The sequence below is a fragment of the Octopus sinensis genome, linkage group LG8 (assembly GCF_006345805.1).
Source record: "Octopus sinensis linkage group LG8, ASM634580v1, whole genome shotgun sequence".
Classification (NCBI taxonomy): Eukaryota; Metazoa; Mollusca; class Cephalopoda; order Octopoda; family Octopodidae; genus Octopus; species Octopus sinensis.
In genome coordinates this window covers 72477052-72493370 of record NC_043004.1, presented here as the reverse complement: position 1 = coordinate 72493370, position 16319 = coordinate 72477052, and the positions used below count along the sequence as shown (strand labels likewise).

General features: G+C 34.8%; 1 protein-coding gene across 1 annotated transcript in view; it reads left to right on the top strand.

Moving 5' to 3' along the window:
* LOC118764389 (leucine-rich repeat-containing protein 4-like) overlaps window positions 1-15973 on the top strand; it is a 56636-nt gene extending 40663 nt beyond the window's left edge. Inside the window, exons 8-10 of the mRNA XM_036505158.1 lie at window positions 7989-8001; window positions 8960-9001; window positions 15680-15973. Of these exons, the coding sequence (XP_036361051.1) occupies window positions 7989-8001; window positions 8960-9001; window positions 15680-15973 (349 nt within the window). The remainder of the gene's footprint in view (window positions 1-7988; window positions 8002-8959; window positions 9002-15679) is intronic.
* The last annotated feature ends 346 nt before the right edge of the window (window positions 15974-16319 follow it).

The following is a 16319-nucleotide window of genomic DNA, read 5'->3' as shown; positions in this document are numbered from 1 at the left end:
CGCTTACTGAAAGACAATATCCACCCTCACTTATAGACGAGGGAATTAAACGTGCCAAAACCTAGACATAAAAACACTAAGAACAAAAAAATATCACATTACACCTCATCCCAAAACATTACTATTTATATCAACATACAACCTCATTGTGAGGCGTTCAACACTATTCTGCAAAATCTTCCTTCACTAAATAGAGATCCTAAATTCAACGACATCCTGAAAGCGCACAAATTCATCAAATGCAAAAAGCAACACAAATCGCATCGCTAAAGAGACTACTAACAAATGAGAAGCTTTACAAAACAACCACGAAACCAACGGTTAAAAGGTGTGGACGCCCAAACTGTAGAACCTGCTCCAACGTACTTGAAGGTTCGGATTTCATTTTCAAACAAGGACAGAGATTCACAATTAAAACTAGTTTCACTTGTACCTCTGAGAACTTAATTTATGTAATAACCTGCTCAGGTTGCGGACACAACTATATTGGACGGACAGCCGAGTATGACCTTGAAAAGATGAACGACTCTACATAAAGAGCACTTATGTTATATAATTTCTGATATATATATATATATATATATATATATATATATATATATATATATATATATATATATATATATATACTTACATATGTATATATATGTAATTTATAGATGTCAATATTTATCTGTGGGTATCAGATGGACACCTATAATGTATATAAGTGTGCGTCTAAGCACATAATAATGCATGGAGCGGTATGTATATGTATACTATTTAAGTATCCATGATTCTACAGGAGTATATATAAATATGTATATCAGTATGTTTGCATGTATCTATGTGTGTCTATGTATGTATTATGTATGTCTGGATGTATGTATATATCTACTTGCCCTTTTAGTATGTATTCGGACACATATAAAAGTATGTTGATTATTATGTGTGTAGTATATATGCACATACAGGGAAGGGTGTATGCGTATGAATGTATAACTGGTTTATATGTGAATATATGTATATATATATATATATATAATATATATATATATACTCTTTTACTCTTTTACTTGTTTCAGTCATTTGACTGTGGCCATGCTGAAGCACCACCTTCAGTCGAGCAATTCGACCCTAGGACTTATTCTTTGTAAGCCTAGTACTTATTCTATCGGTCTCTTTTGCCGAACCGCTAAGTTACGGGGACGTAAAACACCAGCATCGGTTGTCAAGCGATGTTGGAGGACAAACACAGACACACAAGCACATACACACATACATACATATATATATATATATATATATATATATATATACGACGGGCTTCTTTCAGTTTTCATCTACCAAATCCACTCACAAGACTTTGGTCGGCCCGAGGCTATAGTAGAAGACACTTGCCCAAGGTGTCACGTAGTGGAACTGAACCCTGAACCATGTGGTCGGTAAACAAGCTACTTACCACACAGCCACTCCTACGCCTATATATATATATATATATATATATATATATATATATATAATATATAATATATATAATCCACCTGGATTACTGCTCACAGCTATGGTCACCCACCAGTGTGAAATTAACAGCGGACCTTGAAGCAATCCAGAGAAGATTCACAAAGAAGATCGTCTCTTTGCAACAGCTCAGCTACTGGGAAAGATTGAAACAGCTAAGACTCTACTCCCTGGGGAGAAGACGGGAGAGGTAGAACGGGACGACACTGCATATTGCCAAAGTTCCCAGCGATGCCATTACGCTTCACGACCAGCTTCTGCAAGAGCCTGGGTTTCAAGGGCCCACAGCTTTTTAATTTAAGGAACTTGCACAAAGTAGATGTAGCGTTTTTTAAATCAAAGCTGGACATCTTCCTGTCAAGAGTCTCAGATGAACCTACCTCACGACAAGAGGTGCAAATCAGAGTAGCTATATCAAACTCCATTCTTCACCAAGTGCCACATATTTGAGGAGGTTCTTCGTAATAACAGTGTAGCACAAAACGGCAGTGCATCAGCATGGCCGCAGCTCTGAGCTGAAACAAGAAAGAAAGTATATATATATACATATATATATAACATATATGTATGTATGTACGTATGTATGTATCTATCTATGTATGTATCTATGTATGTATGTATGACAGCTGCATCCTCGTTACACGAGGAAAGCCGTTGCCAAGAAGAATTGCTGAATGATTCATGATTGTTGCCATGCAATACCCTTATAGGATTTTGAAGCCCGGCCACTCCTTTATTACATAATAGAGAATTGTGCTGGCTGGCAGGAATAACAGGTGCCACCATATGCACTCTCTAACATGTCTTTTAGATCTCCAACTGAGAGGCATACCCTTCCGCGTTTTACAGACTTTCTGTTAGGAATTTTAATTGTAGTCAACGCCCATTCAACTACGTGTGTTTCTATGTGTTTATAGCATATATTGCATTTTAAGCTTTCTGTGTGTATGGTAAATGCTGCATTTCAGCATATGTATGTACATACTCTATACTGTGTTTGTAAATTGTATATATATATATATGTATATATATGTATATATATGTATATATATATATATATATATGTATATATATGTATATATATATATATTATATATATATATTATATATATATATATATATATATTATATATATATATATATATATATATATATATATATTATATATATATATATGTATATATATATGTATATATATATGCATATATATATATATATGCATATATATATATATGCATATATATATATAATATGCATATATATATATATATATATGCCATATATATTATATATATATATATGCATATATAATATGCATATATATATATGCATATATATATATATAACTGGAACCACGTAGTTTCTGGAATCAAAGAGAAATCAGGCATGCACAGACTAGATTAATGAATGGTAGATAAATGAATAATTAATTAACAGCGATCTCAGTCTTGTTTAATAAATTTTGAACACATGGAATGAGGAGTTTTTTTAGGTATTAAGAAAGCAATAACGGGTTTGTTATATATGCAACGCATAGACACACATACAAATGAATATAGACATATAGATAACTATATGCAAAAACATGCAAAATACATGTACATAAACACACACACAACATATAAATACATATACATATATATATACGTTTACATATTTGTTTTGCAAGATTTTTTATGTGAAATCGTTTATTGAAACAGATATTGTTGTATTTCGGAATGGTCATTTTGCCAGTTTAGCCAATAAAAACACACGCACTATATATTTAGTGTTACTTTGCTTCAGCGTTATTTATTTTTTACATTAATCTTAATCTTATTTCGGCCAGAATTATTTCGTCACACTCCTGTGACCGCATCAGTAGTCCTTTGCTTTCTTCTTTCTTATTTGTGTGTCTCTGGAGAGGCTTATATTCAATCCCTACAAAAACAATATCGAAACCCTGATAACAGTAGCCCAAACGATAGCTTAAATCTAACCAAGCACAGACACACTAGAATCAACCATGAATTAAAGAAAACTTATAAAAGACAAATTGAATAACTACCGCCACAAAATTTAATTTTCGCTCCAAGCACCCAAAACAAACAGACCTAACCGAAAATATAAAACCATGACGTCATTTGGTATAACCCAATCTGGAACATCTCATCCAATATCGCGAAACAATTTCTGACCACTCTGGATCGCTGCTTCCCTAAAAATGGAGTGTACAGCAAAATATTTAACCGTCATCCTATAAAACTATCCTATGCAAATTCATCAAACTTAAAGCACCATGTCCATAGGATTAACAGCGGTAAACTGAGACGGAGGGTAGTTAGCACTCAAAATAACCTTCTTGACATTAACCATAACTCATACGACTAACGTAAAAACAACGTTTATACTACCAATCAACAGAACAATACTTAATTTTCCAAGATAACCATCTTAAAAACAATACAAGCAACAAATCAAATAAGTAACTGAGAACACCTAATGATAATAAAATGATTATAGTAACAACCAAAATACCGAACAGCACCAATCACTCCCGCGCTCGATGTGCACAAACCACCAAAATCAAGCCGTTATTCTCATGCAGAGATAAATTCAATTGCCCTTTGGATAACCAATATATGACTAAGAACGGCGTATATAAGTGCACTATAAACATTCGAAGAGGCCCCTACATATATATGGGGGTAGCAGCTGAGTTTTTCAAAAGTCGATACCGCAAATACATGGCCAGATTTCGAAATATCCTCAAACGACATGTAACTGGCCGATTTTATCATAACTGGCCGATTTTAACATAACTGGCCGATTTTATCTGGCAATTTAAGGAAGCAAAGACAACCATACATGATCCATAGTTAGACATGCGAGTCCCTACAACATTATATCCCGCAAATGCCAATTATGCTCCGAGGTGTCACTCTCGATAATGTTGACAAAGGCGCGTATTATAAATAAAGTCACTCAACATTTACCCGGATGCCTACACGTAGCTAAACACACATTTATACACTACAATCAAGATAATACATAACTTGATATATACATGGTAGCACAATTATTTTATGCACATGAACTAGAGGAACCATATTTGAATACCCTGTATTTGACATATGATCATGCCATCTAGATCTATCCATGTACATATATGTATAAGTGTATATGTATGCATGAAAAACAAAAATATATATATATGTATATGTATGCATATATATATATATATATATATATATATATATATATGTCTTATTTTTCTTTGCTCGACTGCAGCCAGTGTCTTATTTCTATTTTTCGGAGTTTTTAAAGTGCTATTAGCGTCTTTTCGCTTCTACTTTCTATAGCGTGGACAGGATTATAGCCAATCCCTTGTTTAACATTTGTAAAGTTTACCCATCAAAATTATATTTCCGTGGTAAAATCATTAATCATTTTTACATTTTAGTATTATAATATATATATATAGGCATACATTCAAATAAATACGCAAATGTTTATGCATATATATATATATGTGTATATATATATATATATATACATATATATATATATATATATTACATATATATATACATATATCGCCGTCATCACCGTGACCGACCAGGCTATCAGATGTTACTACACATCGCTTGTCACATTGCGCTTCACATTGTTTTAGCCTTCAAATTACGCCACCCCACTGGCTAAGCGAGTAGGCCAACAGATGCAAGAGTTAGAGAAAGTTGTGGCGAAAGACTACAGCAGGGTTCACCCACTCCTTGCCGGAGCCTCGTAGAGCTTTATGCGTTTTCGCTCAATAAACGCTCACAAGGCCCGGTCTGGGAATCGAAACCTCGATCTTACAACCGCGAGTCCGCTGCCCTAACCACTGGGCCATTGCACCTCCACACACACTCACACACACGCACACATATATATATGCACACACATAGATACATACACACTGCTTAATATGAAATACAAACACGGACCCATAAACACACTACACTGAACTCTAAGACCAGTCCAAAACCAACGAACCATGACAGACTAGCTCGGAAATAATGAACTATTTTTCCACAAATTATTCGAAATCAGATCATGCCAATGCTTTCCCCCTCCCAACGAACCTTCCACACTATTTCTTAAAATGGTAACTATCCTTGCCAAACACGCATACATGACAGGAGAGGAAGAAAAATGTTTGATTAGTTCCCTAAAATTCTGTATAAATATTTCAATATGATTTCTGATGTATTTTTCACTAGGTAATACACGCTTTCGCATATCAAATACTATCTACATATGCTTTCTGCACATATAATTATAAACAATCATAATTTTTCATTAACTTAGTAATAATTATGAATTTATTTCACTGCCTATTTTGGACACTTTTATGCGGACTGTTTAACCACAAAGCCCTGCCTGACACTTTCTTGTCATAGTCAAAGACTATCACTGTGTTTTAATACATCAATATTAACTATTTTTAACACTGCAAAGGCTACACAAAGCCTTACACTTCACTTTTGAAAGTCTTTTTTAAAAACATTTGAAACCAGTCAAGATAATAAACATATTTAAAAGACCTCTGCATTTTAAATACTCCTCCCTATATATTATCACTCCTGCGGTACCTTCAAACCTTACTTTGTTATGTATATATATACATATATATATATATATATAATATATATATATATATATATATATATATATATATATATATATATATATACATACATACATATATATATAATATATATATATATACATACATACATATATATATACACATTATATACACACACACACATATATACACATTTATATACACACACACACACATATATATATATAAATTAGAAAAAAACACTATGTAATTCAAACAATGATAGACATGAACAAATCATAAAGAAAAAATAAAATATAGAACTAGATCACAAAAAGTAAAATGAATAAACAATAACAATATATACAATATATAAAATATATGCAATATATAATAACTAAAAATATTTTTTATTATTATTATTATTACTATTGTTATCATCATCATTATTATTATTATTATTATTATATATACATATTGTATATACACAATATACAATATGTACATACACATACTGAAATACAGTACTTAAAATGCAATATATGCAATAAACACACACAAACATACGTAGTTGAATGGCCGTTGACTACTATTAGAATTCCTAACAGAAATTGTGTAAAATGCGGAAGGGTATGCCTCTCATTTGGAGGTCTAAAAAGCATGTTAAGAGAGTGCATATTGTGCCACCTGTTTTTCCTGTCAGCCAGGACAACAGTTGTCTAGTAAGTAATAAAATGTGTAAAAGCTTGGCGGGCTTAAAAGTTATGTAAGGGCATCACATAACAACACTCATGAATCATTCAATGACCTTTCTTGGCAATGACTTTTCTCGTGTAAGGAGGATGAAGCTGTGTGATATATATATATATATATTAAAATTCATAACAGAACATGTGTAGAATGTGATGTGGAAGGGTGTGCTTTTCAGTTAGAGGTCTACTAATACATGTTAAGACAGTGCATAGGGTGGCACCTAATTTTCCTGCACACCAGCACGATTATCTATTATGTAATAAAATGTGTAAAAGCTTCGCCGGGCTTCAAAATCATATAAGGGTATTGCATGATAACAAACATGAATTATTTCAGAAATTCTTCTTGGCAATGGTTTTTCTCGTGTAACGAGGATGCAGGTGTCATACATACATACATACAGACAGACAGACAGACAGACAGACATAATACATACAGAGGCACACTTAGATACATGCAAACGTACTGACATACATACATAAGTATATAGACTGCTGTAGAAACATGGAAACTTAAATAGTATACATATACATAACGCTCGATGCATAATTATGTGCTTAGACACATACTTATATACATTATAAGCGTCCATCAGATACCTACAAATACTAACATGTCTGAATTTCATATATATATATATATGGCTAAGTATATATCTATATATATGTGTGTGTGGTGTGTGTGTGTGTGTAAGTATATATATATATATATATATGTGTATGTGTGTATATATATATATATATATATATATCTATATATATATATTTATCAGAAATTATATAACGGATTTGCTCTTTATGTAGAGTGGTTCGTCTTTTGAAGGTCATACTCGGCTGTCCGTCCAATATAGTTGTGTCCACAACCCGAGTAGGTTATTACGTAAATTAGGTTCTCAGATGTACAAGTGAAACTAGTTTTAATTGTGAATCTCTGTCCTTGTTTGAAAATGAAATCCAACCTTCATCTACGTTGGGGCAGGTTCCACAGTTTTTGGGTCCACATCTTTTAACCGTTGGTTTCGTGGTGGTTTTGTAAAGCTTCGTATTTGTTAGTAGTCTCTGTAGCGATGCGATTTGTGTTGCTTTTTGCATTTGATGAATTTCAGGGTGTCGTTGATTTTTTAATCTCTGTTTAGTAAAGGAAGATTTTGCACAATAGTGCTGAATGCCTCACAATCTCTGAGGTTGTGTGTTGATATAAATAGTAATGTTTTGAGATGTGGTGTGATGTGATGTTTTGTTGTTCTTAGTGTTTTATGTCTAAGTTTTTGGCACATTCAATTCCATCATCTATAAGTGAGGGTGGATATTGTCTTTCAGTATGCGTTGTTTTGAGATCTTGAAGACGAAGATCCCGAGTTGTTCTATCAGACACTATTGTGCAAATCTTTTTTGCCAAATTTAAAGGGATATTTATTTTGATGTGTTTCGGGTGGCAAGAGCTAAAGAGGAGTTATTGTTTTGAGTCAGTTGGTTTATAATAAATGTCAGTTATGATTTGATTGTTGACTTTTATTATCATGATATCTAAAAATGCTTGTATTCATTTAGTGTTGATTTCAAATCCAAAAGTTTGTCGATGTTCTCCTTCCAAATGATAAAACAGTCATCCAGGTATCTTTTCCAATTTTCTATAAGTAAAATTAAAATGGCTAACGATATTTCTGATACTTCATATACGGTGAATTCAAAATAACTAATTATTGGATTCGCAAGAACAGGGATGCTTTCGTTCCCATTACAGTTCCGCAAATTTGACGATAGTCTATGTTATCAAATAGGAAATAATTATTCTGAAGTATAAATTTTAGAGATTCAATAATAAAGATCTGATTTATGCGTTCCGGGAGAATTTCGGGGCATGTTTCCAACCTGAATTTAGTTGCTTTTATGCCATAGTCATGTGGGATGGTGTGAAGATTGATAACATCGTGTGTAAACAATATTGCCTCTTCATTAATTGGGTCTTCATTAATTGTTTTTTTTTTTTGCAGACACAACTATATTGTGCAGACGAGTATGACCATGAGGAGGAGAACTACTCTACATAAACAGCAAATCTGTTTCCCGCAATACAGGCAAATTCCTCTCACTGAACATATAGAAAAATGTGCAGATAATATCAAACCAAATTTCACAGCCTCCCCCTTCGACCAGTGCAAAGACACAATCTCTCCACAAGAACATTCAAATAAAGAAACTTTTTTCATTGAGAAATACGGAACACGTCCTAATATGCACGCATAACCAACTTTTATCTTATTGCATATTTTGATTCACGATTACATCACTGTACATAAATCCCCTCACTAAACAACCCTATTTTTTGTGTGTACATATATATTCCACTCCCCTTACGGAAAGCTGAACAGCTATCTCCCTTGCCTACAACAACAACAACAATAATAACAATATCCAATTATCTCCCCTTATTTTTCTACTTGTGAAGTCATTCACTCGTAATATCATCACACATAAAATGGACAAAACTTTTTTCTTAAGAAAATACATATTCAAATAAGTAAACCATAAAATCATGAATAGCAAAAGCGAAACCGGTCGATATATTTAAAATTATGTTAAAACTACATAAAGTGTGTGTATTTTCCTTTTTTAATCTCTTATATATATTACAACTCACCACGTGGGGATAATCGAAATTCCTCCTTTTCTGGTACTACTTTACACACACACACACACACACTCATATATATATATATATATAAATATATATATATATATATATATATATATATATGTATATATATTTTCATGATAGATCGCTAGCCACTTAACCTTTTTCTATTTTCTCTCCCTGCTTATTTCTGTGCTCCTTTCTGTGTATGATACGATTCGCCATCAGACAGGATGTTCACTTCTTCTGATGAGCAGGCTGCCTTTATAGGAAAGTAAATGGTACCTGGTCATCAGAAGGAAGCTTCTGAATGTTTTCAGTTCTTGGAAACAATATATTGCCAAACATTTATTTACACACTGTATATGCATTTGACCAATTCGTTACAACCTGTTGGATAATTGTTAATGCGTTTTCATGATTATTTCATTTTCTAACATGTTTAAATTTTGTAGTTAGATCAATATGTATCGAATCAAAATAAATATATTATTAACAACTTAACCGATAGAAGCCAAATCTGGCATTCAAAATGTGACGTTGGCGAGAGACATACGCATAGTTCAGTATTAAAATAAATACTGTAAAGTGGTTTGAACCATAATTAAAATGCGAATATATCCAGTGTTATATATCCAAAGCAACAGAAAGCTGTTATACATTAAACTGTCAATATATTGCGATTTTAAAATAACCCTCTTTCGTTCACCAACCGTATCAAATTGATTGTGATGATCAATGGGTAGAAGTAGAGATTTATTAAAATTGTACTGAAGCAAATAGTAAAGTTCATCATTTACTTATCATCTAAATTGCAAAGCACTCTGAGAAGAGAGAAGAAAGCAACTTCATAATACCTCTTAGTTTAAGAACGCATTTAAGAAAAGAGAAATATTTTGACGGCAACTTCTAAGGTAAGTTAATGTTGTTCACCTATCTTTACGTCTGTGGAAAATATTTCACGATATTATTTTATGACCATATCATCTTTATCGAAACCAGTGCAAACAGATAAGCTGGTTTCACCAGTCAGTAGAACTAACTTTACTTTTATTCTGAACCTAATATTGTTTCTTACTGTTAAAAAAAATGTGCTTCTGTGATACACGATCCCTTTTGATCGCTTTCACCGATCCCTTTTGATCGAAATTTTACATTTGTTTCCTTTTTTGTTCCTTTTTTTCATTTTCCCTCTTCGAAAAGAAAAGCTCTACATATGTACTTGTCCCCTTTGTATTCAGCCCTGCGTGGCCGATAAAGAAAGTTATCCCTCTCTCTCTCTCTCTCTCTCTCTCCTCTCTCTCTCTCTCTCTCTCTCTCTCCATCCGTCCATCCACCCATCCAACCATCTATCTATCTATCTATCTATCTATCTATCTATCTATCTATCTATTTATCTTCCTATCTAGCCTCGAGTTCATGTGTGTTTTAGCCACCCACATGCTCCCTAGGAAGTTTGGAATCTGAATCTCAGTAGCATTTCTAAACCCGGCGCTATTTTACTCCCATCAACTTGGTTGGTTGTTTGAGGGCTACACTCCTTGCATGTTTTTCTTTTTTATTCCACACATCGTCCGGCCCGTTGTAACTCATCATCCAGAAGGAAACCTTTCCGATTTGTTGCAGCGAGCGCAAAACGAATCCCCTTTCCATTATCTCTTTTGGATGTAGTCACTCTAGCCTCTATGGTAGAGCCCATGGTAGTGGCTTCGACGGAGGCGGCACTGGTGTTCACGCTAGTTACAACATTTTCTATTTTAATTACTCACTTTCATTTACATTGTTTAGATATATTTAGTTTTTTATGGTCTTGTTGTTGCTGTTGTTGTTGTTCACTTGATGCCTTGTTCACCAGTCAGTGCTTGGTTTTGCTGAGGTGGCGGTGACGTCGTTTACTATTGTCAGCGGTAGGCTAGTGTTGTCTTTCTTTTCATGTTACTTCTTTCATTGCCATCTTTCAAAATATTTGCTTTCACCGAAAGTTGAAAGAAGTTTAAAGATATTGAAATGCACCTCTTGAAAAGCAGATTGTGTTGCTAAACGGAAATCCTAGCAGCGCAGTGCAGAAAATGTTTAAAAAAAGTTGACGAAGAGATTGAACTCTTTTACTGCTAATGGGGCTTCAATCTACAGAATAATAATAATAATACTGATATAATAATAATAATAATAATATAATAATAATAATAAATAATAATAATAATAATAATAATAAATAATAATAATAATAATAATACTCCGCAAATATAACATCACAGAGAATGATTTGCCTGAAATAAAAGAAAAGCTGAAGCAAGATATCCTTGCCAAAGCACAAAGGATCCGCCGGTACAAGAAACGACAACGCTTCTTTGAAGAAAACAAAAAGATCAACTCTAACCCCAAAAAGTTCTACCAAGAACTGGAAAAAAATAAAATAGAAGTCACTGCAGCACCAACGGCAGAAGGATTGGAAGAATTCTGGGGAGAAATATGGTCGGCGAACGAACCACCAAAAAAAAGGAGTATCAGAATAACAAACTCGGCATCTGAACAACTTTGGACCCCCATAACAACTGAAGAGGTCACCCAGGCACTGCAAAGACTAAGCAACTGGAAGGCACCTGGGCATGACAAGATCCCCAACTTCTGGTTGAAATATCTAACAGGAATGCACAAAAAGCTGGCTGAAAACTTTAACAACGTACTAGCAGAGCCAGAGACAATGTCTGAATGGCTCACGAAGGGGAAAACCATCTTAATTCCCAAATCAAATGAAACAGAAAAACCAGAAAACTACAGACCAATAACCTGCCTCCCTACTATGTTCAAGGCATTTACTGCAGTGATATCACAAAGGCTGAACAAGCACCTGGACGAAAACAAACTGTTCCCAGAAGAGCAGAAAGGATGCCGCAAAGGCTCATATGACTGTAAAGATCAACTAATGATTAATAAAGCCATAACTGAAGACAGCCACAGAAAGAAGAAAAGCCTCAGTATGGCCTGGATTGACTACAAAAAGGCGTTTGATAGCATCCCCCACACATGGATCCTCGAAACACTAGCCATTAACAAAGTAGCACCAACAATCATAAAATTCATAGAGCACTCTATGAATAAATGGCAAACAGTCCTACACCTCCAAACAAAAGAGGGACTCATGAAAACCAAATACATCCCCATTAGAAGAGGAATATTCCAGGGAGACACGCTCTCTCCACTCCTTTTCTGCTTGGCACTGTCACCTCTATCTGATATGCTAAATAGAACTGGATGCGGATATAAATGTTACGGCAAAACGATCAGCCACCTTCTATATATGGATGACCTAAAACTATACGCTGCAAATGACAAACAGCTGGAAACACTATTAAAGACAGTTCATGGATTTACCAAGAAATAGATATGAAATTTGGATTAGAAAAATGCGCCAAAGTAACCCTGAAAAGAGGAAAACTAGTTAAGAGTAACAACATCACACTAGATAAAACCAATGAAATAAAAGAATTAGACCAAAGCCAAACTTACAAATACTTAGGAATCCATGAACTAGATAAGACACAACACACACAAATGAAAGAGAAAATAAAAAAGGAATATTATAGACGAGTTAGATCAATACTAAACACAGAGTTCAATGCTAAAAACAAGATAATAGGTATCAACACTTAGCTGTCCCAGTTATAAGTTACAGCTACAATATCCTTAACTGGACACGAAATGAACTGACCAAAATAGATAGGAAAACAAGAAAAATAATGACAGGATCTAGGATGCATCACCCAAAATCTGACATAGAAAGACTATATATACAACGTATAGAAGGTGGTAGAGGCCTTATACAACTGGAAAACTACTATAAAATAACCACCATAGGACTGCAAAAATATCTACTTCAGAAGGAAGGAAACCTGATCCAGATAGCGGCAAAACAAGAGCAAAACAAAAAACTGTTCTCAGTATTTAAGGAAGCTGACAAATACAAACAAGAAATCATACCACCTAATAAATATGAAGAAGAAGAAGATGAAGAAACAACAAAAGCTATAAAACAAATGAAATGCAAACTAAAAATAGAACAGCAACGAACCATGATAAAACGATGGCAAGAAAAGCCCCTTCATGGTAAATACTGGACTAAACTAAACGCAAAAGAAATAGACAAAGAAAAATCCCAGCAATGGTTGAGAAGCTCAGGACTCAAAGCAGAAACAGAGGGATTTTTAATTGCAGCACAAGACCAAAGCCTCCCCACCAGAAATTACCAAAAACATGTAATGAAGAGAAATATTACAAGTAACTGCAGAATATGTGGAGATGGACAAGAAACAATAAATCATATTATCTCTAGCTGCCCAGTCTTGGCTAAGAAGGAATATATTCACAGACATGACAGAGTTGGAACCTACATACATTGGAAGCTATGCCAACATTATGGAATAACAACAGAAAAAAGATGGTATAGGCACACACCAGAAAAGGTCACAGAAAACGAGAAAGCAACCATACTCTGGGATATGCCGATACACACAGATAGAGAAATTAAGGCCAACAGACCAGATATAGTTGTCAGAGATCATGAAGAAAAAAAATGCTTTCTAATTGATGTATCAATACCGGCTGATGACAACGTGTCTCTAAAAGAAATGGAGAAACTCTCAAAATACAAAGACCTGGAAATAGAGGTAACTAGAATGTGGAATCTGAAAACAGAAACAATTCCTATCATAGTAGGTGCATTAGGCATGATAAAAAAATATTCAGACAAATACATAACAAAAACACCAGGACTTACAAACACATATAACATACAGAAAATTGCACTACTAGGCACTGCACACATCCTACGCAGAACACTTTCCATACAATAACCATCAGAGCATCACAACAAATCACAGCACATACCCAAGGCACACAGAGCTGCGCTCGGTAGTGAAGTGAAAGCACGCTATAAAAATAAAACTACTGAACGATAATAATAATAATATAATAATAATAATAATAATAATATAATAATAATAATAATAATAATAATAATGATAATAATAATAATAAGCTATAGCTACAATATCCTTAACTGGGCACTAAATGAACTAACCTAAATAGACAGGAATACCAGAAAAATAATACCAGGCTCTAGGATGCACCACCCACAATCTGACAGAGAAAGGTTATATATACAACGTATAGAAGGTGGTAGAGGCCTTATACAGCTAGAAAACTATTACAAATAACCACCATTGGACGGCAAAAATACCTACTTCAGAAGCAAGGAAATCTAATGCAAATAGCCACAGGAAACGAACAAAAAAAAACTGTTTACATATTTAAGGAAGCTGACAAATAAGTCATACTACCTAACAAATATGTGGAAGAAGAAACAACAAAAGTGGTAAAACACATGAAATGCAAACTAAAACTAGAAGAACAACGGACCATGATAAATCAATGGCAAAAAGCCCCTTTCATGGCAAATACTGGATTAAACTAAATGTAAAAGAAATAGACAAAGCAAAATCAAGTACGTTTATACGTATGTCAACAAAGGTTGCGACACACCAATATTTGGCCTTCAACAAGAACGCTGCTGGGTTAAGGGGACTTACTATCAGGTGTGACGGTACATAAGTAGGAACGAAGTTATCTTTGGCTTTCCACTTCACAAGCGACATCCCACCTTCCATCAGTTCACCTGGAAAAGGGTCACTGGGTGTACATCACCGACGTTAATGCTTCTCTGTTGGCAGAAGAACCAAGGGACACAACACTCACCGCATTATTTAAGGTTTGTCAAGATGACTCATTCGTTCAAACCTTGCTGTATGAACAGATTCCATCCTATTATACCTGGAATTGAAAAAATGCCTCCGAAAAAAGCAGATCAAGATGTTCATTGTTACCCCGGCATTAAGTTTGATAATTGCCTTGGGCGATTTACACAGTACATCCCAGTCAACACGAGTGTCTCTAACGTCGTCTACTACTAGAAGAGGTCAGAGGGCCAACGACTTTCCTGGCCCTCATTCAGTTGATGGTTATGTCTGCGCAACGTACAGAGACGCCTGAATGCGACAAGGTCTATTAAAAGACCGTGTACAGTAGAATGCAACTTTAGGAGACTCTGCTGAATCGAAACCACCTAAAAGTCTCAGGGCACTATATGCTGTATTGCTATAGACATACAAACTGTGCGAGTTTTCCTCGTTATTGCTCAAGTAGAGAAATGACCTCGGTGAAGACATTAAGCCTCAAGTTTCACTGCTCTATGCTGATATAGAGGGCATCAACGATGAAGTCTACAAGAGAGATCTGATTGACGTCGAAGACAGAATTAATACTCCGGGTGGAAATGAATTACCCACATATGACCTGCCAGGAGCACCGAGGGACAAGAAAAACATTTGTTACAACGCTCTACCTTGCAGGATTCAGGGAGCACCAAGATATTGCGGCAGTTCATGGATTGCAGATATTTTTGTTGCCCGGAGGCAGAACAATACACTCGACATTTAAGCTACCTCTCAATTTAGAAGCATCTGAGATGCCTTCATGCAACATGAGCAAAAGCTCAGACCAGGAACCGGTCCTTAGAATGTGTGACCTCATCGTCTGTGCGAGTGCACCGTGGCTCACAAGGGATCTCTAGAAACATTAGATATATCAGTCTCCAGTGGGAGTTGTAATGCTTCTGTTCTCGGTTGATTTCAAGCAGATCCTTCTTGTCATTCCCAAAGGCACTAGAACAGATAAGATCCAAGCGAGTGTGAAGTTCTGGCCTCTGTGTCATCTTGTTACGATCCTGACTCTGACCACTAACGTGCGAGCTCAACTTCATACTGACCAAATGTCCGCAACATTT